The 25,620-nt window shown below is 38.7% G+C and overlaps 2 protein-coding genes across 2 annotated transcripts; one reads left to right on the top strand and one right to left on the bottom strand.

Annotated features, from left to right (window-relative positions):
• Positions 1–1,066: 1,066 nt before the first annotated feature.
• sh2d4a (SH2 domain containing 4A) lies at positions 1,067–12,748 on the top strand. The gene is made up of 9 exons (XM_056736296.1): positions 1,067–1,217; positions 1,429–1,685; positions 2,277–2,436; positions 2,988–3,105; positions 3,184–3,331; positions 3,507–3,708; positions 5,797–5,927; positions 6,833–7,050; positions 12,118–12,748. Exons 2-9 carry the CDS (start codon positions 1,511–1,513, stop codon positions 12,208–12,210), a joined length of 1,245 nt encoding a protein of 414 aa, XP_056592274.1. The 5' UTR covers positions 1,067–1,217; positions 1,429–1,510; the 3' UTR covers positions 12,211–12,748.
• slc38a9 (solute carrier family 38 member 9) lies at positions 12,694–24,522 on the bottom strand. The gene is made up of 15 exons (XM_056736295.1): positions 24,416–24,522; positions 23,517–23,662; positions 22,446–22,575; positions 20,281–20,399; positions 19,876–19,939; positions 19,665–19,758; positions 19,178–19,348; positions 19,029–19,088; positions 18,526–18,726; positions 17,883–17,990; positions 16,166–16,272; positions 15,682–15,795; positions 15,445–15,593; positions 13,557–13,646; positions 12,694–13,483 (listed from the first exon to the last, which is right to left on the bottom strand). The coding sequence occupies exons 2-15, from the start codon at positions 23,603–23,605 to the stop codon at positions 13,318–13,320; spliced, it is 1,662 nt and encodes a 553-aa protein (XP_056592273.1). The 5' UTR covers positions 23,606–23,662; positions 24,416–24,522; the 3' UTR covers positions 12,694–13,317.
• Between the last annotated feature and the right edge of the window lie 1,098 nt (positions 24,523–25,620).

The raw sequence follows: 25,620 nt of genomic DNA, 5'->3' as shown, positions 1-25,620 counted from the left end.
CTACAGTAGAAGAGTTGCAGTACAAATGAAAAAGAAAGTTGTAAATGAGTTTTGTGATTAAATGTCACTACTGTTTTACACTTAGAGTACACTTAAAACTACACTTTTATAAAGTACAATGTGGGCCCATTTAATCCCAAGAGGTGACAAGTATACTATTAGTACATTGATATTAGTATACTTACTTTAGTTTAGTTAATAAAATGAACTTGAAGTGTGCTTGTTTTTTCTGTAAGTGTACACAGACACTAGTATAGAGTACTAAACACTTTATGTGCTGTCCACAGATCATCATATCATCATCATCATCATCAATCACTAATAATCACACTCTTCATCAAGCCCATGAAGCCTACCAAGATCATATCACAACATCCTATAAACATTGAGAAATTACGGCGTTCCACTCCGGCATGAAGAAGGAAATGCCTGAACAAATCTCTAAACAAACGCTGCCAGCGCAGGAGACCAACAGCACTTCATCCACACAGTCAAACAAACTATTACACGTTTGAAATGGGATCCGACAAAGCTGTGAATAATACAAATCATGCATTACACCAAAGTAAGGATTGTTATAGAATGGTTCATATGTATTTCTTAAATGTGTCCCTCACAGTGCATTATGGGTATTCTCAAGTCGTTGAGTCTTCATGGGTTGTTGCAGTGGATTGTGGGATTGAATGAGGGCACCAGATGTTCTTCACTACACTAGTTAATATTTGTATATAACGTATATCACACACATCTGGATCTCTGTATGTCCTCATGTGCACACACGTCATTAGAAGAAATCATATGAAGTGTTTTAGATGAACAAGCACATTTACCACAACAGCAGTAAGCTATTTCCTCCTGAGGGGTAAACCGTGACGTGCGCGCCATCTAGTGGACAATTCAAGACAACATGATCCTTAAATGAGTTTCACAATTTATTTTATATAATATAAACGAACGTCGAGTGTTTGAGTTTATTGCCTCGATCAGGTAGAGTGTATGAAATATAATAAAGCACATGCAGCTGAATGACGTCACTGAGGTAGGAGGAGCCTCAGAGTGACCTGTAAGGGTGTGTACGACATTACCACACACTCTCATTAGCACACTTCTCCTTCCTGGAGCTCTATACAGGTGTCAGTAATACAGGTCCTCCGCTGCTGACGTGACATATACAAAGATTTACATTCAGACCATCAGATCCACGCGCGAGCTGACCGGTGAGTACACCTGTGTGCGTGCGCGCGCGCGTATTGAGACGGATAGTACACTGTGAGTCATCTTAACTTTACCAACCGAATTATTAAACAAACTGAATACTGTTGAATGAAAGATGAAAGGAGTGAGAGAGACAGATCTAGTGAAACATGCTCATGTTTTGTGTCATAATGTGCTCAGTGTGTGTGTGTGTGTGTATGTGTTGATTGACAGGTGGTTGTGTTCCTGTCTCTGGTGACAGTGATGGAGTATTGAGCTGTTTCGGGGTAAAGGAAGCGTTTGTGAGAGATTGAAGATGCTTCAGCAGATACTCACTGACATGTTCATCGATCCTGATCTGCTCTCAGAGCTCAATGAAGAGCAGAAACACGTTCTGTTCCTTAAGATGAGAGAAGAACAGATCAGAAGATGGAGAGAAAGAGAAGTGAGACTGGAGAAGGAAGAAGCTGCACGTGTGAAAGTGAAAAAAGGTTGACTCTCTCTCTCTCTCTCTCTCTCTCTCTCTCTCTCTCTCACTCTCTCTCACCCTCTCTCTCTCTCTCTCTCTCTTCACGTCTGATTGAACACATGTATACAGTAAACCTCTGTTTCACAACAATACACATTAACATCATATCTCACTTCTCTTTTAAGACTTTAGTGTTGAAGTGTTTGTGGTAACTCTGGTGTGTGTTCACTTCAGCATTTACTGACATATTTTAATAAATCAAGAGTTGATCATGAGGTGACGTTTATGCTTTTTGTTGTCCTGATGTTGTTCCAACTGCTTCCATTGTCGCTTTGGATTAAAGCGTCTGCTACATGACTAAATGTTTAATGTATAAACCCCAGAGCCATGACGAAATCTCCCGTGTCACTCCAGTGTGTGTCATACATGTTAACTTTTAACCAACAATCTCAAGAGAAAATCAGACAGACGTGAATTTTAAGTTTGAGTTACAGACTGTGTGAAAACAAACCAAAGGAAAACATCAACAACAAAAACTATGCAAACATTATTCAAAAGAATGAGTTCACTGTGAAATAAGTTAGACTGACGTTGTGTTGTTGTGTGAATGCAGTTTCAGGGAAGAGTGTGTCGTTTCTGAAGGGTCTGGACGATGACGTCTGGGTTTGGGTGATGGGAGAACATTCTCTTGATAAGCCGTACGATCAGATCTGTGATGAGATTCTGGCGGAGAGCGCGGCGCTGCAGGCACAGAGAGAAGCACAACACATCAGGTACAGACACCTCGTCCGCTCCTGAACACCTCTGTGTGCTCCTCATGTGCCTTCAGTTTCAACACAAGATATCAGGAGAAAAGTTCTAATCAACGTGAATTCAGATGTGTGGACTGTACTCTCATGATGCAATGTGTGCTGTAGATAAGAGCACTGAGCCAAAGGGCAAAAACACCAAGAGACAAAACTACACTTCATTTATTTATAGAGGAAACGTGTCCAGCAACTGCCAAAAGTGATTTATTTCTACCATCAACACATATATATGCTACAAACACTTAACTTAAAATAATTGTCAAATGACATTTTATCAGGGAGTTGTTTTAATAAACAAAACAAATGCACAGAGAAACAAAGAAATCAAAAAGACATCACAGAAAAACACAAGCTGATAAAACACGTTTGCCTTCTTTGAACACGCCTTCATGACACATATTTGTGAAGTGAGAGCACGTTTGTGTCTCGTGTTATACAGACAAGAAGAAACCAGCCGACACTATGAGAGATTGTCATTTCTGAGCCGACACGAGTGTGTGTTTGGATCTGTTCAGGGCTAAGAAAGAGGCGGAGCTGGAGAAACGCTTCTCAGGGGTTTATCTGGACTCAGAGCAGACTGTGACGGAGCAGAAGAACATCACAGAACAGAGACGAGCCGAGGAGGAACTCAAGGTTCTGACTCACCTCTGACCCCTCCACACACACACACACACATATAACAGTCCTGATCAGCTGTGTGTGTTTTGTCAGAAGCGAGAGACGGAGGAGAGACGTCGAGCTGAAGAAGAGCTCCGGCGGCTGGAGCTGGAGAGAAAACAGCAGATTTATATGAGTCTGAAGGAGGTGCAGAAGAAGAAACAGACTCGTGAAGATGAGGACAACGACTGGAAGCAGACACGTACTCATTTACACCCATTTTAACATCATTTGTGTAGCACCATGAGAGCACATGGAAGTGTGTGATTTCTCCATTATTCACATGCATTTGCTCCATCACCTCCGTCTGTTTCTCAACTGTGTGAAATGTTGTCTGGTGTGTTTTTATGGTTATTTGTGTTGTCTTTGTGCTTCAGTGAAGAAGTCAAAAGCTGCAGACATGCGCAGACGCTCTCTGGCCAAACAGACGGTTGAGGATCACCGCAGACGTTCGGTCAAAGCTCTGGAGAGAGGACGAGTTGCAGCCGTGACGAAAGCCTTCGGCAGAGGAAACCCAAACCCAACCCAAACCCCAACCCCGCCACCAAAACCCAAACCCAGAAACAACCCCACCCAACAGTGAGTCACGCTTCATTCCCTTCACAGAAACACAACAACATCCTCTCCCTGAGCATCTCATCACTGGGGCTCTTCAGTAACCAGGCCGACGCACAAGTTTATGCCTGAAGTCTGCGTACAAACGTTCTCGCCAACAAATCATGATTCACTAAAACTTTTGGACTAAATTTTATTTTAAATATAAGAAAATAATAAAGGAACAGCTGAAAGCACACGTAAACAAAAATCACCTCTATCTCTCTCTTTAAGAAAAAAGAATGATGTTTCATCTTAAGATATTAGTAATATACTTTAAATAATGTATATTATTTATTATTTATGTATATTTATTTATTATATTATAACAATTGTGCTTAGATGTATATTTAATTTTAAAGGGGTCATATGACAGGGCTAAAATGAATATTATGGTTTGTTTTAGATGTAATGTAATGTATATACAGGATATAAGGTTGAAAAACGCTGTACTTTCCACATAAGGTGCATGTTAGTATCTCCTCTTTGCTCCGCCTCTCTGAAACACACAGATTTTGAACAAAGCTCATGGCTCTGAAAAGTGAGGTGTGCTCTGATTGGCCAGTTCATCAGTGTGTAGTGATTGGTGGAATACTGCAAGCGTGTGAAGGAAATGTAACGCCTCTGACCATATTTGGAACATCAGGTTCCTATTCAATTGTACTGACAGGTGCACCACCATACTTGTGTCTACATTTGGGCGGTCTTAGTCAAATCAGACCACCAACTGATGTAGATTTGTGGGGGTGTGTTTACACCAGGTGGTATACATCTGTAAACTGTGTGTCTGTATAAAGGTGTTTTATTGTGTATGAATGATTTTGAGGACTGCGCACTTGGAAGTACTTGCGAGAGCTTGTCTGTAGACGGCGTCACATGGGGATGTCCAGAGTACCTTAAAGCGATACTTCACCCAAAAAATCTAAATTCTGTCATCATATAATCACCTTCGTGTTGTTCCACATCTGTATAAATGTTTTCGTTCTGATGAACACACAAAAAGATATTTGGAAGAATGCTTATAAACTGACTAATTTTGCCCCCATTGACTCCTATAGTAGTGAAAATTACTAATCCTTTTTTTCCTACTATGGGAGTGAACGTGTGTTGAGATCTGTCTGGTTATAAGCATTCTTCCAAATATCTTTCTCTGTGTTCATCAGAAAGAAGTGAGAAGTGGTAACAACTTGAACGTGAGGAAATGATGACAGAATTTCATTTTTGGGTAAAGTAAGCGAGGACAGGTCAAGGAAAGGTTAGGTGGAAAGCCCTTATATGGAGATGGACTGGGTGTGTTTTATGCAAATGACTAAACTCCTGCACACGAACGCTAATGTAGAATACTCCAAATTCACTTGTGCTGCGTCCCAATCTGCATTCTATCTGTCCTAAATAATATTCTAATTATTATCAAGGTTAAGAACATATTGATGTGCATACACACGAGTTGTGAATTAGGCGGAATGTTTTCGTGAGAAGTTCAGATGTGTGTATAAATATGAAAAATCAACACAAATATCAATGAATGAGACCCAGTGATTTCATTTTCATCAGTTCTACACGAGACATTGATCTGAGTCATAAAAGAAATGTTTTCTTGAGACTCTCTTATGAGGGAAAACCTTCAGGTGTTTTCTGACTGAAGTTGTGTAATGTTGCAGAACAAACACAAGCTCTTCCGGGAACATTTCACTTATTAACTAAACTAAACTTTCTCCACGAAACATTTATTTAACACAGTTGTGTTTGTGTCATTCATGAGTTTACTGTCATTCCAACATCTCTAAAGAATGAGTGAGAGACGCTTAACTTCTGAACAGTTTTGTAATGAGGATCCATGTTCATTCCTCCTCATGTTGATCAGATACAGAAGTGAGTGTTGATGTCATGGTTGGATGACGTCACAGATGTGTGAGATGTCATCTGTCCTGTTTGAAGAGAGCTAATAATAGCGCTGGAATGTTGTGTAGCAGAATGTTTGTGCATTTCCTCAGAACACATCATAGAAAAGTACCGCAAACCTTTCCCACGTGTGCTGGTTTAACACTAGACGTCTGTGTTTGTGCATGACAGGAAACCAGGAATCCGTCGCTCACTGTCAGCGTCTGGTCGAGAACACATCATCCGCTGGTTTCAGGAGGAGCAGTTACCCCTCAAGGCCGGTTTTCAACAGGACCAGAGCCGCATCGCCCCCTGGTTTCACGGTGAGAGAGAGAGAGAGACTCAGAGAACACTCGACATGTGTTTATCTGGACGTGAGCTCGTGGAACCGACGCTTCTGGTTGTAGCTCAATCACTCACTCAAGTATTTCAGCTTTATTCATCTGATTTTCATCCAAGAAACAAACTTGATGTGTTCAGTTGTAGCGCAGATGTGTTTGTTTCTTGGATGAAAATCAGATGAATAAAGCTGAAATACTTGAGTGAGTGATTGAGCTACAACCAGAAGCGTCGGTTCCACGAGCTCTCCTCCAGATAAACACATGTCGAGTGAACTCACTGTTGAAAAAAAAACAGCATATGCTGGTTTGGTATGATTTGATGCTGGTTTGTGCTGGTTTAAAGTGCTCCTTAACTAGTCATGTGCTGGTCAATCCAGCATCAAAACATTCAACATTTCAACAGGGTTTCATGCTGCCAAAACTATTTTCGTCGAATATCTCCATGAAAAGACATCAAAATAAATAAAAAAAACACAGGCGATCGTCATCTGGAAATGAGAGAAAACGTCAGAAATCTCAAATGGCTCGACCCTGTCTAACTATGAACAACATCCGTGTTACGTTGAACGCAGCGTTACTTCTTGTCTCCTCTGCTTTATTGTGTTCTCCTAGTTTCAGTTTCATTAGATCTCTCAGTAGGTGCAAACTTGCTGTACACAGAATTTCAAACCATTTTATTATGTGTAAGTTCTAGTTTACATGTTTAACATCTCTCAAATGGTTCATTATTTGATCAGGTCATGTCGACCCCTGCTGGTGGGTGCCAGAACTACAGACGAAAATTGCTAATATTTCTTTCAAATATTTTAGATATTTTAGGTTGTTGAAACAGATACTAATGAGGCGTGTGTGTATATGTGTTTTTAACACACGTGATCCTCTCTCAGGTATCATATCACGGGACGAGGCAGAGGCGCTGTTGAACGAGGGTCTGCCCGGTCACTTTCTAGTGAGGGTCAGTGAGCGAGTGTTTGGATATGTGCTGTCATACCGGTTCGGTGAGGGAATCAAACATCTGCTCATTGATGCTTCAGAGAACTGCTACATGCTGCTGGGAGATCAGATGAAGTTCACGTCACTCGATGAGCTGGTGGAATATCATCAGGTAACATCACACACACCTGTGCACGTCATAACATTTCAAAGGAAAACATTGTTTAGCAAACTTTCTCTTTATCTGCTAAATGATCTACCAAATGTTATCTACATGTGTGATCTGATGTGGTATTTACATGACGGCCGTGAGCTGACCACGTATCTTCTGTCTCACACAGTGATGTTGTTTGTAAACAGTATGCAGTGTTATGGAACACAAATACAATATGAAGAGATCATATGCAAAAACAGATAACTTTATTTTAAAAATGAAAAAATATGATGTTATGATGTTTGCTGGCTGTATTTATTTAAGTTATTATTTATTAATCAAAACAACCCAACTGCAGTTTTATTGATATTAGTTGGAATGCACAGTAAAATAATATTTAATAACAGAGTTATCTGTGTTTGTGTAACGAGGAGAAACACAGGCAAAAAAGGCCACCAATCTAAATGCAGTATGAAAATTTACTAAAATAAAACAAAACAAAACAAGGTTATCCAGAGACTTAATCAAATTTAAGACAAAGACTGACAAATGAGATCTCAAACACTAGGACTGTATATATACAGTGAGGAAATAAGTATTTGAACACCCTGCTATTTTGCATGTTCTCCCGCTTAGAAATCATGGAGGGGTCTGAAATTGTCATCGTACATGCATGTCCACTGTGAGAGACATAATCACAATGTATGATTTTTTTAACTATTTATTTGTATGATACAGCTGCAAATAAGTATTTGAACACCTGAGAAAATCAATGTTAATATTTGGTACAGAAGCCTTTGTTTGCAATTACAGGAAGTCAAACGTTTCCTGTAGTTTTTCACCAGGTTTGCACACACTGCAGGAGGGATTTTGGCCCACTCCTCCACACAGATCTTCTCTAGATCAGTCAGGTTTCTAGCCTGTCGCTGAGAAACACGAAGTTTGAGCTCCCTCCAAACATTCTCTATTGGGTTTAGGTCTGGAGACTGGCTAGGCCACGGCAGAACCTTGATATCCTTCTTCCAGAGCCACTCCTCGGTTATCTGGCTGTGTGCTTCGGGTCATTGTCATGTTGGAAGACCCAGCCTCGACCCATCTTCAATGCTCTAACTGAGGGAAGGAGGTTGTTCCCCAAAATCTCGCAATACATGGCCCCGGTCATCCTCTCCTTAATACAGTGCAGTCGCCCTGTCCCATGTGCAGAAAAACACCCCAAAACATGATGCTACCACCCCCATGCTTCACAGTAGGGATGGTGTTCTTGGGATGGTACTCATCATTCTTCTTCCTCCAAACACGTTTAGTGGAATTATGAGCAAAAAGTTCTATTTTGGTCTCATCTGACCACATGAATTTCTTCCATGACTCCTCTGGATCATCCAAATGGTCATTGGCAGACTTAAGACGGGCCTGGACATGTGCTGGTTTAAGCAGGGGAACCTTCCGTGCCATGCATGATTTCAAACCATGACGTCTTAGTGTATTATCAACAGTAACCTTGGAAACGGTGGTCCCAGCTCTTTTCAGGTCATTGATCAGCTCCTCCCGTGTAGTTCTGGGCTGATTTCTCACCTTTCTTAGGATCATTGAGACCCCACAAGGTGAGATCTTGCATGGAGCCCCAGTCCGAGGGAGAGTGGCAGTCATGTTTAGCTTCTTCCATTTTCTAATGATTGCTCCAACAGTGGACCTTTGTTCACCAAGCTGCTTGGCAATTTCCCCGTAGCCCTTTCCAGCCTTGTGGAGGTGTACAATTTTGTCTCTAGTGTCTTTGGACAGCTCTTTGGTCTTGGCCATGTTAGTAGTTGGATTCTTACTGATTGTATGGGGTGGACAGGTGTCTTTATGCAGCTAACCACCTCAAACAGATGCATCTAATATAGGATAATACATGGAGTGGAGGTGGACATTTTAAAGGCAGACTAACAGGTCTTTGAGGGTCAGAATTCTAGCTGATAGATGGGTGTTCAAATACTTATTTGCAGCTGTATCATACAAATAAATTAAAAAATCATACATTGTGAGAGACCAGAAATCCAGAAATCACAGTGGACATGCACGTACGATGACAATTTCAGACCCCTCCATGATTTCTAAGTGGGAGAACATGCAAAATAGCAGGGTGTTCAAATACTTATTTTCCTCACTGTATATGAAGAGCTCTTTTCCAAAACGCAATAAATGCCAAATAAAAAAAATGAGTTTGTCATGCCATTTTGCTGTGTACTAAACCTATTCACTGCTCCATCAATGTTTCATGCCAAATCGCTATATTTCCTTGTTTAAAATGTTCTGCAAGATGCAGTTTCTTTCCAAAACGCTATAAATCCCAAACCTGTTTTTAGCATAAATGGGATATGTCCTCTCGACCAATCAGAATTCGCTCGTTAGTGGTATTTGTATGTGTTATTTCTAAATTATTTATTGTATGTGGTGGAAAATATTGAAACATGAAATTTAAAATATTTATTTTATTTTACCATTTAGTTTGTTACTATTTTTTTTTGGCTGTTATTTATTTCTTTTCATGAAAACTATTAAAAGGGATTTATAGCGTTTTGGAAAAGAGCTCTTACTATATATATATATATATATACACAAGATAATGAGACACACTTGGGCAGACGATCACAAGGGAACTCAACTTAACTTTATTTATATAGCGCTTTTTACAATTTTCATTGTTACAAAGCAGCTGTACATGAGACACATTGACTATAAGCAAAACAACTAAAGTTATATACCTGTAATAACAAGAAATAGGAGAAAACACAAAAGACAGACATACAAATGCTCCACACACACAATATGCATACATACTTACACACATTGACATCGACGCTACATGCAAACACACTCGCACACACGCACATTGAAAGCACACATTTGAGATAAAGGAGAGAGAACCACAGGTCAAATATTAAACGGACTATAAATTCTTATATGCAATATTAATTATGTCTCACTTCTAAATTCTAAAGCAGCCCCACCGGCCAGGCAAATAGTGCAAAACAATATGCAAACGGTGGCGAGGAACCAACGAACAAAAGAACTACAAAGACTACAACAGAGATGCTCTTATTATACAGATAGGAGGGTCTGTAATACTTCAAATATGAGAACCAGTAATGGCTAACAAAACCCATTGACATCCACTCAAAAAACTAGCATCCAGATGTCCTTTCCTGCGTTTCACTGAAGTCAGAGCGTTAGCATTAGCCGTTACACTTTTTGCCTAGTGGTTGCAGGCTTCCTTTTAAAAGGTCTTGGACTACAACAGGAAACAGGAACTCAAAAGGTACAAATTAAAAGTCCACAGAAACTAATATGAACTAATATGAACATGTGACAGTTTCTAAAAGAACTCGTCATATATTTGAATTAGAATTTTTTTAATGAGTTTAATCAGATTTTCAATTTTCCATTAATTCAGCGTTGGTCATACTAACAAACTATGATGAACTGATCAAACCAGCTCTTTATCACAGATCATGGATGACATCACAGAGACTGTTGTGTGATGCAGCTTGAGCTCATTTGAACATTCAAATCTCAGAAACACTCAAATTTAAAATGAAGGCGGATGAGAAATGGTATCTTAGTACGAACATTCTCATGTTAGATATTAGCTGTGTGCTTGAATTAATTTCTTGTATTTTCTGATCATCTCCCGGCATTTTCAGGGATGTAAGATAACTAACGCCGCATAAAATATACTGGATATATCTACATAAAAATACAAACCATGCACTCAGAAAATCTTAAATGAGAATGTGATTTGTCATGTAATCTGAGAGGTGTTCACCATTAGTTGTGTACATGTAGTGTTCTAACAGTGGTTGGTTAGGGATAAGGGGTGACAGGTGGTCTTCAGTTCCCCCCACAGTCGCACTGGTAGTAGTGTGTGTACTGTAAGGTGGGGGGGGGGGGGGGTTGGGAAACAGTTCAGCTCCTAGATCTTGTTAAAACACTTTTCTAATGTATCTAATGGTGTCACTTAATGTCAAGCATTTCTAAATCAAGGTGTTTTAAACCTGATTGAATGTAAACAGATGTATACATGACTGAGAGACTGTTACAGTATCACACCGCGCAGTGTCAGGTGTAGACACCTTGTTAGCATAAAGTTTTTAGCACTTGTTAGTAGGAAATAAAGGTCTTGTGTGCTTCCTTTCCTATAAAGCACTTTGCATACTCCATCAGAAATGTGCTTACATTCAATAGTGAGCTAGAAATTGTTAGATTAAAGTCTGATGATATTTTCTCCTTCCAAACAAAACCATCGGTGAAGAAGAACATGTTTGCTTTAGTTGGATGATTGACTTTCATTAAGTTCATTCTCTTTCCTCTTTGATCCGCTTTCGGATCATTACAAATAATGTAAGTGGTCTTGATTTTTGAAGAGGAATCAGTTTTCTGTCTCCGTCTGGATGGTCTCATTTGGACTCGGTCTAGACTTGGACTCATCTTTAGACTCGGTCTTGACTAGTCCTGGTTTTGGACTTGACTACAGCCCTAATGCAGTCATGAAACAGTTTTGTAAAAACAGATTTGAGGAATTTAGTACTTTTGATCACTTTGTCCTGAAGTCAATGTGTGTTTTTGTTTTAAATGTCTGAAATAAGGTCTGTGTTGACACGAGATATTTGCATGTTTTGTTCTACAACACATAACACATCAGTTATACCTCACATGTGATATTTTAAATCATAAAAAAGGCTGCTACAGAGCTATTAAACATCATCATGCATAATTATTTTACAAATATTGCAACATGGGCACAAATCTCAAGCATTATGGATGCAGATGTTTTTATGGAGTGATTTCTCATCAGTGAACGTGTTTGTAAATGTTGAAAAGAGTTTTTGGAAGTCTAGCAGATCATTTCATTTCTTAAGATCTTGTTGGACAAAACATGCATCACAAACTTTTGTTTATGACAGATCTTATATTTTGTTGTTATAATTGAATCACTTATTGGCTTTTTTTTGAGGACACAGACAGTGTGATGTTAACTTCTGTGGAGGCCTACAAAACTGCATCATAAAGACCTCTTGTAGTGATCTTGTGGTTTCTTTGGCACAGGTGGAGCCGCTGCCCCCGTCTGGAGATGAATATTTACTGCACGCCTGTGGACAGAGAGCCGGTGCTGTAGACTACACAGATTTATTCACCTGAAGACGTCACACACACATGGACAGATGAAGGATCTTCTGCTTTGATTCTGTAAACACACAGCCGCACCGCACTGAGACATCACTGAAGAAAACACCTCTCACCACACACATATGCTCATGTGCATATCTACGTCTTTGAATTTAGAAATGTGCTAACAGCTAATGTTAATGCACATTTACAGTCAGGTTATTTTTCTTCTCTTATCATATTTGTGTACTGCTACAGTTCTTGATCATTTCATAATGATGTCTGTAAACACTCCTGATGTATGACCGAGTCAACAACTGATCATCTCTGTATCCATATCACACCTTTATGAAGTTTGGTTGTTATATGAAAAGTTTTCCAGTGTCATTTTGTTTATTTGCATAAAAACAACCTGGTGAGTAGAAATCAATACAAATATGTAACTGTTATATTGATAAAGCACAATATAACATGCTGTATTCTTCACGCATCAGTCAAAATGATAAAAACTATTCTGTAATACAAAAATCACATTTGACTTTAATATATTAAAAGCATTGATTAAACAGAACATTATTACAAATTAAAAACAACTCTTTGCCAACTCAAAAAGGAGCAATATTATTCCCTTATTCATGTGCATACATTTATTAAAATACATCTCCATGTAAACTGCATCACACGAGTAAAGACTGAGTCTTTTGTTTCCCTTTATGCATCCAATAATTCTGCAGCTTTAAGTCCACACAACACTGAGTTTGGAAGACCTTTGACTTGTGTTTCTATTGCACATAATAAACATAAACGTGTGTGTAAGTGCCAAATCTGAGAACTTCATCTGACATGTGAATCACTCACACAAGTTCTGTCATCGAATGAATAAATGAATGAATGAAGTGTTAAATCAGAGAAAGAGAGAAAGCGCTGATCGTGCTGTGGGTGAATACAGACATTTCAAAGGAACATATGAAACACTCGTGTTCTTCTATCAGAAAGAGAAAGATTGTGTGAAGCTGATCAAAACCATTCATACATAAAACATCTTACGACAGTAAAATGTGACAAGTTGGTTAGTGTCCAAGCATGACGACTGTGAGACTCATCCTGAGATGGACGTCCTCGCACGCAGATGCTGGGCCGTCACATGAAGAACTGTCCGAGTAAATTGGCCACTCCCAGCAGAATGAGGAAGATGTGGAAGACGGCCGACGGCCAGCGTAACTCTCCCCGTCGCTTCAGTGAGGTCATGTGAATCAAAGCCGGAAGAACAAACACAAGAGCCAAACCACACAGAGCCCCCGAGTACCTGAAGAGAAACCAGTCAGAATAACTCACGCACACTCCACCTGCTGGACACAATGCGGAAACACATCTCTCACCTGATAATGGAGCCAATATTCGGGAAAAATCTGGCCATGAGGACGCCAGCTCCCACCACAAAAATGTTCAGAACAAACACATGGAGAAAACTGAGGAGAGAAACACATTTACACTCAATGAGACATTCACATTCTTCATCAGCAAACAAAACTTGTCAATACAGTATTAAGATGTAAAGCTGCATTGCAACAATGCTAAAGTGTGAAAAGCTAATAGAAATGACTTGTAATCAAATATAAGCGATTTTATAAAAGAGTCAGTTCTGGTCCTTGATTCTGATTGGTTGAGCAGAGTTCTAAGCTGTTATAAAATACCCTGATTTAATATGGCTGACCGCATTACATAGCCTAAATATCAAATATTTATTTATTTCACTTCATTTTATGAAACCTTGCTACCCATACAGAATAATTGTTTTATAAAAGCAATAATGCGTGTGAAGCAGTGTGTTACAGTGCATTATATAACAGCTGAGGGAGTTTAATGACTCCACCACACATCATGACACAACACCCTCAGCTGTTATAAAATACACTGTAACCCCCTGCTTCACATGGCTTATTGCTTTTATAAACATCATGCAATTCATTTTATTTACATTTGATGAAATCAATTTACAGCTGTAGTATTGAGTGTTTCATTATGATACTCCAAAAACAACAGGAAAAACACAAAATTTCTGAGTTGTGTGTTTTGATTCAGTGAATTGGACGCTTAGAAAGGATTCATCACTCAAACGACCCTGTTCAAAAACCCAGCATATGCTGGGTAAGGTGTGTTTTGAATCTGGTTATGGACCAGCACATGACAAGCTTAAACCAGCTCATGACAAGCTTAAACCAGCTACTCACGATCTTAAACCAACTATGGACCAGCACATGACAAGCTGAAACCAGCTCATGACAAGCTTAAACCACCACATGACAAGCTTAAACCAGCTAGTCACGATCTTAAACCAACTATGGACCAGCACATGACAAGCTGAAACCAGCTCATGACAAGCTTAAACCAGCTACTGACGATCTTAAACCAACTATGGACCAGCTCATGACAAGCTGAAACCAGCTCATGACAAGCTTAAACCAGCTACTGACGATCTTAAACCAACTATGGACCAGCTCATGACAAGTTTAAACCAGCACATGGCAAGTTTAAACCAGCTCATGGCAAGCTTAAACCAGCTCATGGCAAGCTTAAACCAGCTCATGGCAAGCTTAAACCAGCTCATGGCAAGCTTAAACCAGCTCATGGCAAGCTTAAACCAGCTCATGGCAAGCTTAAACCAGCTCATGGCAAGCTTAAACCAGCTCATGGCAAGCTTAAACCAGCTCATGGCAAGCTTAAACCAGCTCATGGCAAGCTTAAACCAGCTCATGGCAAGCTTAAACCAGCTCATGGCAAGCTTAAACCAGCTCATGGCAAGCTTAAACCAGCACAAACCTGCATCAAAACATACCAAATCAGCATATAGTGTTTTTTCAACAGGGAAGTCGAGCCAACTGACTCTAATGCCACTTGACCTATTAAACCAATCAGGAGACAACAGTCAAACTCCGTATCAACACGCTCGTACTCGTCACGCATGAGACAACAGCAAATATGGAACTAATCCGATGAATCCTGTTTAGAGAACTTGGCAGCCACAGAACGTGTTTTCATCAGCACAATGACTCAAACGAGCCTCTACTGTTAAAGCATTGTGTCAGCCACACAAACAGTTGTGGGTTTGATCCAAGGGAACACACATACTGAGAAAAGAAACGTTTACCATGAATGTAAGTCACTTTTGATAAAAGTACACATGACTGCATTGTATATTCTGTGCTTCACCCATCCCTAAAAAGAGAATTGTTGACTTGACTACAATCATCATGAGCTGCGGCTCACCCGGGGTACTGATCACCAAAGATCTGTCCCATCAGCTGTACCCGCACCAGATACCCCAGCAGCGGATAAACGGTGGTCATCTGGAACAGAAGAAAGGTCCTCGCTACAAACACCAGGACGTCACCGCTGGGAAAATTATCCAAAAAATTCTGGAACACAATAAAAGCAAAGGTGATGTTATAGGCTGTGACCAAAGGGTTTCTTCAGATGTCCTGATGTTCCAGGCCACGCTCTTACCGGCTCAATGCATTCTTTAGACAGCGGAGGTGATGGGAAAGCAGCAAAGATCAGCACCCCAACGTAGAGATATGTTAAACCCACCAGAAGATACGCCAGTGACAGGTCTCGCACCTGTGACCACAACATCAGTACACACAAGATTCAGAGAGATTGTAGGACATTGATCATAGTTAAACATCATTTACACAGAGTTTATTGTGTTGTTTGCACACATGAACACATGCATAAAACAAATGATTTGTAAAGTGAAAGTTTTTGATCCAACTTCTAAGACGCTCGTGACTCTAAAAACAGACTAATCAAATGTTTGTCCTCTCATCAGAATGACTCGCAGCACTTAAACAGGGAACACATTTTGTGGGTTTGTTCCACCCTGTGGCTGAAAACAAATGTGCTGTTGCACAAGTGAATATTTATTGTGGAAGTGGCGATGTGTTGAGTTGAGTGATATGCACTGCAGTTAAGAGACAAGAATACTCACGTTGTTTTCTTGATGTTTGTTGTTCTTCATGAGCGTGATGATGCAGTTGTGAATGAAAAATGCTAACGTCAAAACACCCGTCAGCTGAGGAAACAGTGACCTAAACTCTACATCCGATCAGGGATATACAGAACAACACCACATCAGACAATGAACCTTCAGCAAACGGCCACAAATCAACACACCTCACATCACGTGCATCATGAAAATGCATGCATGATTCAAAACGAAGCTCAAGACACAGGATTAGTGGCTCTTCCCATTTGTTTTTGAAAATAAGAAATAAGACATCACGTCATTTGCCAACAAGTATTTTGTAAACCGTTGAGTCATGATGCAATGCTTTACAGTATTGCTGTTGATGCTTTCGTCAATATGTTGAAGAACATTTGAAAGGACCTTTGACCTGTCATGAAATGTACCACAGACATCCCTTTTAAATGTGATTTCATTAAATACAGGTGCTGATCATATAATTAGAATATCATCAAAAGTTGATTTATTTCACTAATTCCATTCAAAAAGTGAAACTTGTATAATGTATACATTCATTCCACACAGACCGATATATTTAAAGTGTTTAGTTCTTTTAATTTTGGATGATTATAACTGACAACTAATGAAAACCCCAAATTCAGCATCTGAGAAAATAAGAATATTACTTAAGAACAATACAAAGAAAGGATTTTTAGAAATCTTGGCCAGCTGAGAAGTAGAGCATGTACAACACTCAATACTTAGTTGGTACTCCTTTTGCCTGAATTACTGCAGCAATGCGGCGTGGCATGAAGTCGATCAGTCTGTGGCACTACTCAGGTGTTATGAGAGCCCAGGTTGCTCTGATAGTGGCCTTCAACTCTTTTGCATTGTTGGGTTCTGGCATATCGCATCTTCCTCTTCACAATACCCAATAGTTTTTCTATGGGGTTAAGGTCAGGCGAGTTTGCTGGCCAATGAAGATCAGGGATACCATGGTCCTTTAACCAGGTACTGGTAGCTTTGGCACTGTGTGCAGGTGCAAAGTCCTGTTAGAAAAATAAATCTTCATCTCCATAAAGTTGTTCAGCAGCAGGAAGCATGAAGTGCTCTAAAACTTCCTGGTATAAGGCTGTGTTGACCTTTGACCTCAGAAAACACAGTGGACCAACACCAGCAGATCAGACAGCCTTTTTTGCAATGACCTTTTGTGTCTTGCCCTCCTTGTGCAAGGTGTTAATGGTCGTCTTTTGGACAACTGACAAGTCAGCAGTCTTCCCCATGATTGTGTGGCCTACAGAACTAGACTGAGAGATCATTTAAAGGCCTTTGCAGGTGTTTTGAGTTAATAAACTGATTAGAGTGTGGCTCCAGGTGTCTTCAATGTTGAACCTTTTCACAATATTCTTTGAGATACTGAATTTGGGGTTTTCATTAGTTGTCAGTTATAATCATCAAAATTAAAAGAACTAAACACTTTAAATATATCGGTCTGTGTGGAATGAATGTATACATTATACAAGTTTCACTTTTTGAATGGAATTAGTGAAATAAATCAACTTTTTGATGATATTCTAATTATATGACCATAACCTGTACACACAATTCAAGCACTTAATATGAACAATATACCAGCAACACTTGTGATGTCAAGAGGTCAGAATAAAAATAGAGTAGAGTTATAATAATATTACTTTATTTTGCCAACTTGTTCGGCAATTCAATGACCAAAAACATTTACCTGGAACAAAAAACATAGAGGTATCAAACCAGTGGAAGTCCAGGTGAAATCCCAGTCGAATGGCTTTAAGAGTGACCAGAAATATGAGATACAGTACTGATATAGTGCCTGTAAAGAAAAAAAAAAGAGTCTAAGATATAGCAAGTTCACACTGCACCCTAAAAACACACCAGCACTCAATTAACTGTCTGTTCTTCAGTTTACAGTACTCGTAAAAACAATACACAGAGAGAGACACACATAGACGGGCAAACACCCTGGCTGCCTTCAGGAGTCCCACAGGGTTCAGTACCCGGCCCCTTCACATTACACAGCAAAACTTCCGTTTCTATTTTTCAGTACTATGACTGACCAACATAACCAACTAAACTAAACTAACTAAAAATTGTCAAGAAAATTTGATTAAAAAAAATGAATCATATAAAAGACTGAATCATTTGTCATGGAAATGGAAAAATAAAAATAAAGTAAATAAATAATAAAATAATACACTGTTTTTAATAAATGATAAACCTTTACTTTTTAATATCCACCAATATAACAACACAAAGTAATAATTACAAAAAATATTTTTTGCAGTATTTACATAAATTCAGTTTGAAGCCATAGAACTCTAGCTATAGAGATGAACAAAACCTCTTACCTAGAAAGGTGAATCTGGCAAAGAAAGATGCCGAGCGGAAGTTGAGCAGCGGCAGGAGAAGAGCGATGAGATAGAGCGGGACAGTGTCGGTTTTACTCCACCAGCGGTCAAACACAGCTTGACCTGTGCTGTTATCACTCACAGAGAACAAAAACAAACTGCTGTTCCTGTCTGGATCCAAACCTGGATACGGACAAATCACTGCCAGAGAAACACATGAAGAAACCCTTCAAATAACATGACTGTCAGTGTAAATGTCCACTCTGCACTAGTTCTAAAGGATGACACATAAGCACTGTGTCACATCTTCAACTTAACCACCATACAAACGTTTCTAACATTACAACATCTCTGTTCTCAGCATCTTTTTTACACTCTGCACAATGTTTATATAGTACATTCTATAAAGTCACATGTTGTTTGGAAATCTTTACAAAGCACGTATGCAGGAATGCAGAAAAACCCAACAATATTTTGAGCGTAAACTTTTTATGTCTACTCACCTTTATCTGAACCATTGGTGCCAAACTCTGTATCCGATGTGCTGACATTGTGAACATAGTCTGCAGATGCAGAACACAGTCATTGAGTCGTTGATGGAGACCACGCCAGACAACATTTGATCAAATGAGATGAATGAAATCTGTCTTACTGTAAATGAATTTTCCTGTGTTGAACAAGAAGTTGGACATAAGAACCCAATAGACCACCATCGCACCGATCAAAGACACCAAAGAGAAGATAAGACTCGACCATTTTCCAAACGCCCCAAAGTAATATTTACACACATCAGGAAACTCCCAGTCTGAGGTGTCGACAAAAGCTGCAAACACAGAGATGGATATTAAACACAACACATTCCTTATAAATAGATATTCACCAGCGCAACGTCCTATTCCCTTTATCTAAAATTACAATTCATTTGTAGCATTTATAGAATTTTTAAGCATCACTAGATGTAGTACAAACAACATTTGAATATTCCATCATTTAACAGTAGTTTTATTTTGTTTAAGGCAGTTATGTTATTGAGATGAATCACTGCTGCGGTCAGATAGAATACAGCACTTATCAGTCACCATCATCAATAACCAGATATACTTTAAAAACTAAAAACCGTGTGTGTTTCTTTGACGTACGTATTGACTTTGTGGATTTTAAGACTCTGTAACAGCAGTAGAGCGTCAGAAGACCCATAAGAACAATAATGATGATTCCCAGACTGAAGCCAGCCTGAAAAACACAAACTCACAATAAACATCACAACAGCCCGAAGAACGCACAATAAACAACATCATCACAATACAGTGTAGCAAGTTAATGAAAAGACTGGTTATATATGAAACGCACCTGTTTAATCCCCCATGGTATACTTAATATAGAAGTTCCCATCATGGTGTTCCATATGGCAAAACTGCACACACACACACACACACACGACATCTTTTAAAAAGCATTCTTTGTGACAAACTTTACTTTGATCATACATGATCACAAACTACACAATAAATAATAAATGTCATGTTTGATTGGAGGGGTCATGATACATGAATAGCAGTAAAACCTCACATTTCTATTTAAAATAAGAGTAGAAACAGTGATAACAGTTTGATGTGCAGTGTGTGTTGATCCTGTTGTCTGTTACTGAACATCTATCCCATCACAGCCCATCTCTCCCTGAGCCGCCTCTTTCTCTCACAAGTGTCTCTGAGTGAAATGAACATCATTACCCAGGGTTCAGTGCGGTGCTCTTACATAGTGACAATACTGGGGTTTTTGCCGGTGCCGTCTCCTCCCTTTACTTTGAATGCTGTTCCCAGCGGACTGTAGATATAGATGTCCTCAGCGGCGGGAATCACATGATCTGGAGGAACCTGAGCGAGATAACATTCACAAACAGAGACATTACATCACAGCGTCTGGACTGAGACAAACAACAACCACCAGCAAATACACACAAGACTGGATCACATCCTACACAAGTCTTTAGAGACCGCTGCAAAGATGCATTTGTGACTGAAGATCATGTGAATCTGTATTCAGGGACAAATCTCTCATTTGATTCTCATTTGATTCTGTCGGATGTTTTATGAACGTGGCAAAACAAGTGAATAGAATCAAAGCTTAAAACCTTGAATGCAGAGGTGGGGGACTCGAGTCATATGACTTGACTCGAGTCTGACTCGAGTCACAATTTTCAGGACTTGCGACTTGCTTGATTGAAGTAAGAAAATGACTTGACTTGACTTTGACTTGAGAGCAGGTGACTTGAGACTTGACTTGACTTTAAATGGAAGACTCGACAATGACTTGAACTTTGTAAAGTAATGAAATTACCTAAAATAATTATTGTGACTCGGCAGCACTACAGCGCCTGTGCCTTTAACGCTGCTCAACTCAAACCGCGCCAAACAAGGTGAAACAGCCAATTACTGTAGAGCAGTTACGATAGAGAGGAAACTGCGCATGCGCCTGGCGGCTTGAAACAGTTGTGGCCATTACAATGGCGGACAACAGTCGAGCTCCACAGTCACGTTTGGCTATAAGGACTTTGAACTGGACCGTGAAAATAAAAAATTATTTGCCAGATGCAGAGCATGCAACGCGAGGATTTCTGACGCGACAACCACAACGTCGAATTTCATCCGACATTATAAGAACCACAAGGAAAGGTTACAAAGTAATTTCTTTATAGTCAGTGTAATAAAACGATTACTAATATAATGAATTAATCGTTTCTGTTTGTCATAACTTTGCTTTGGTTGTTTTTTATCATTAGAAAAGTGATAATCGATCATCACTGGTAGGCCTACATCTCATCTCATAAGGTGATGAATTGGGGAATCTGGCTATAATGGCGTAGCCCGAATTGTTATGTTCTTAAAACATTAAAATTATCTTAAAATAAAGAATGTCTAAATTTTTTTTATACTCACAATAACAGCAAAACGTTTTGTGCTGTAAAATAATGAAACCAGTTCAAATAGAAAACAAATATTCTCAGATTATATATTACGTATGAAACGTGCATACTGCGTGTCCACCGCAGAGATGACGATTAAGCATCATAACTTCATCACTGGGCTATATTAACATACATTTTATTTATATTCTACCGAAATGAAAAAGATTCGTTCATTTTGATAAACAAGATTCAATACCGAATTCAATAAAATGATCCGGGATTCCCATCAATAGATGCAAATTCCCTATAGGCCTACTGTTCACATTAATGGACAGCACAAGTATTACAGCATCATATACTTAAAACATACAATAGTCAAGTTTTCAATCACAATTCTTAGTTTATAAGCTTCATAGCCTGTATAAATGTATTCTCTCAGATACAAGTATTTCCATTTCTGTGTAGACGTTGCAATTAAATTGAATTAGATTTTATTATACATTTCAGACTGGATTTCTTTTGTGTAAGCAACACTTTTATTTTCAGATATTAATGTTGCACAGATATGCATATAATTCATATATAGCAATGTGAATAAGATACATAATGTATGTATATAAGTTCATCTTTTCTGTGCAAAAATAAACATGTATCTAAAAAATTAACCTCTGTTTATTTTAGTACTGCGACTTGACTTGACTTGAAACTTATCAGGACTTGACTTGACTTGCTTAGGGTGAACCCTTGACTTGACTTGACTTGCTTGATTTGTCTAAACTGTGACTCGAGACTTGACTCGAGACTTGATAGTTAAGACTTGAGACTTGCTTGGACTTGGCCATATGTGACTTGTTCCCATCTCTGCTTGAATGTATAAAGAACTTTTATAACAAAAGCAGTAAAAACTGTTTAGAAATATCTGTGAAATAAAGCAGATTAAATTGTGTTCCCTGACTAGATAAAGTCAATAAACTCCATGACACTGAAACATGATGTGTTGTGTAGTGTTTCACACCAGCAGTCTGTCTGAAGATGCCGTCAGACGGCCGTAGTATTGAACTCTACTGTTCAGAGCGGACGCTTCGGCGGAGACTCTCTCCTGAACATCATCTCCCACGATATACCTGGGCTCAACGTGAAACGGCCTGAAACACACAACCAGACAGATCCTCAACCACATTCACAGCCAATGAGCTCAAACCTGCTGCGTAGTGATGTTTATCAGGCGGGTTTGAAACATTTTAGACAATATTTGTGAAATAGCAGACGGGGTTCATGCTCAGTGATGATGGACAAACTTGTTGTGTCTTTTACTTGTTTTGTGTTTCGTGAAAGAAATAGAGCAAAACTGAGGACAACAGAAGTGGGGAGTCTTGTATCACACTGAAGGGAATTATTTGTTTTTTAACAACCGATTGCTTGTACATTATCCCGCTTATTACACGGCTACATGCCACATGAGAAAAAACTGGACATAAATTCTGATTTGTAAATATTTGATAAGCTCATTTCTTCCGAATGCAGACGTTCTGTGAGGAAAAGACCTTTAAATGTCACAAACAGGCAAATTTGTTGAATCATTTGTAAATAAAATGTCATGTATGTTAATAAAAGACATTTATAATTAATATTTGTGTAATATTAAACTGCTCCTCTCAAAATGATTTGCAGCATCCGGGTTACAGGGTGTTATTAGTTTTGAGTGCCTGTTATTTTAAAATAACAACCCATGGAATGTCCCAACCGTCCAATCAGAATCAATCATTCAAATGAGCCGTGTAATAAAAAGGGATAGTTTAGCCAAAAATGACAAATCTGTCATCATATATTCACCCTCCTGTCATTCCAAACCTTTCAGACACAAGAAAATAGCACAAAATATCTGATTTCTGTGTCCCACTGAAGAGTCAAGAGGTGTTGAACAACACGAGGGGGAATAGTTCTTTGAGTTGATTTTTTGGGAGGGAATGAACAATCCCATTAACAACAGCAGAGATGCTCAAATGTATTTTTTAATTAATGCATTTATTACTGTCTGCATCGCCTCTACATCCCAACATCAGTCTCAGTGAGTCATATATTGTACCTTCTCTGTCTGGGGTCGAGTGAATCTGTGTAATACTCCCCCGCTTGCACAGAACCCAACAGAGGTTTACTGTCCTCGTCCATCATCATGTGTTCTTCATCCAGTCTTCTCCAAACACACTCACTTCAATGATGACTTCTGTTCATCTGTGAAACAGACACACGTGTTTATCTGGACCCTTGAAACACAAAGAGCATGAGACATTTCACACACACGCTCCACAATGTGCTGTGACACGCTGGTCCTGTGAGAACTGTACAAACATGTGTCACAACACGTTAACAGTAGAAACAGCTCAACAATCATCATCTGTAAGAGCAACATATTCAACACACAAAGGCACAGAAACAGATTATTATTTAGTCTGCTGTACACATTTCCCTCAAACTCATGCTTCTGCACACATCACCCACTCATATTCACAAACTATGAGACGAAACTTCTGAGGTCAGCATCTCTGGACACACGTGAACGTCACATGACATCAGGTGTTACTGTCATGATATGAGCTGATGTCTTCACTTATCAAATCATTTCACAATGTGACACAAAGACCCTCCACTGAAATCAAACAGTCGCAGTTGCTGAATCATATAAATGAGATACACGCATATGATTGTCATATTATTATATGAATGTGTACTCGCTTGATTTAAACTCATGCTGAAATAATCATTAGGCATAACGACATAATAATATAACTAAACATACATAATTCAACACAAATTTCATTTTCACCTAAATCTGTCTCTTAAACAGAGAGATAAAGTCTCTGTAGAGTCCGCAGGTATATCTGAGCAATTATAATCAAATTTCACGCGATGAGCGCGAGCTGAGATCGTTCAGTATCAGATCATCTAAACGAGAAGATTACAAGAAGTTTAACTTTAAAAACTCACCAAAGCGAATCACACAGCAACAATCTGCTGAGACAGACAATGTTTTGATAAAGGAAACTCAGTATTTAAACCACACGTTCATTTCAAATCGCCTGTGGGATTTGAAGTACATCGGGTTCCTTGAAACAACGCGTGCTTATGAGGAGGCAGTGCTCATAAAACTACAGTACCCAGGAGTCAACAGCGGCTGACGGTCGTTCAGTAGGCACGGAGTAGCGACTACATTACCCACAATTCCACACCGCTGTTGACGTTCATTCATTCAACACGATACATTCAAATGTAAACAAAAATGTACAAATGAAAACATAAAAAATATCGGTGTTATTTGACGTATATTATTTTAAGTTTTTTTTTTTAAGAATTTATTTTGACGTTGAAGTAAAAAATCTGTGCGAGAGATACTCATGAAACTGTTTGTTTATTCATTTGAAAGATAAACAATTTGATTGAATTTAATATCTCTTGTTTATTATTTACTATAATTCTGTGACGAATACCATGCATTTAGAGAATGTACTTCACAATTTTATATATTTTAAACTGTTTTTTAATTGTAAATGATAATATAATAATATTTTTTGAACATGTTATATTTACATTTAAAAAAAAGCCAAAGTATAAAATATCAAAGAACATAACATAACACTTAAAGTGTTATCATTTCAGGGGAAAACCAGTGATCAAAAGAAAATCATAGTGAATAGGTTTCAAACACTTGTTTTTAAATGATTGAATGGACAAATGCGGGTATAATACCACCATTATTAAAAAATAATAAATTACAATTTAGATGACTTTTTTTTATTAATTGTGTTTTAAGAATACTGAAGTATGAGAGCTTCACAGCAGAGCTGAACTGTTCTTCTACTGATCACTGTGAGTCATTGTGCTCAAAGATGAGATAGACAGAGGAAACAAACCAATTGAAGGCAAACAAACTCAACGTGAATGCCAAGGCTATAAAAAACGAATGGCTAAAAATCTACAATAAAATAGACAATGAATAATAAATGTAACTGTGACCAAAAAATCTGTCTTAACCAAAATTTGCTAGCAATGAATTTGTTCTATTATTTTATACTTATGGTCTTATATATATGTCTATTTTATGGAAGAGTTTGTCGAATAGGATTAAAAAAAACGTATTCTATACATTTGCTGGTTGGGTTTAACCTCTTTTTAACCCTGTTATATAATTTAAA

The sequence above is a fragment of the Triplophysa dalaica genome, chromosome 22, assembly GCF_015846415.1.
Source record: "Triplophysa dalaica isolate WHDGS20190420 chromosome 22, ASM1584641v1, whole genome shotgun sequence".
NCBI lineage: Eukaryota > Metazoa > Chordata > Actinopteri > Cypriniformes > Nemacheilidae > Triplophysa > Triplophysa dalaica.
The sequence above is the reverse complement of the archived record's forward strand: the minus strand, read 5'-3'. Positions and strand labels throughout refer to the sequence as shown.

Bases quoted from the DNA above. Each gene is read 5' to 3' on its own strand.
- slc38a9 (XM_056736295.1), bottom strand. From the start codon at position 23,605: ATGATGATGGACGAGGACAGTAAACCTCTGTTGGGTTCTGTGCAAGCG. The intron at 18,727-19,028 runs GTGAGTAGACAT...TTTCTCTGGCAG, and splicing joins CACCAATGGTTCAGATAAAG to TGATTTGTCCGTATCCAGGT. The intron at 15,594-15,681 runs GTAAGAGCGTGG...ATTGTGTTCCAG, and splicing joins CTAAAGAATGCATTGAGCCG to AATTTTTTGGATAATTTTCC.
- sh2d4a (XM_056736296.1), top strand. From the start codon at position 1,511: ATGCTTCAGCAGATACTCACTGACATGTTCATCGATCCTGATCTGCTC. The intron at 1,686-2,276 runs GTTGACTCTCTC...GTGTGAATGCAG, and splicing joins ACGTGTGAAAGTGAAAAAAG to TTTCAGGGAAGAGTGTGTCG. The intron at 3,709-5,796 runs GTGAGTCACGCT...TGTGCATGACAG, and splicing joins AGAAACAACCCCACCCAACA to GAAACCAGGAATCCGTCGCT.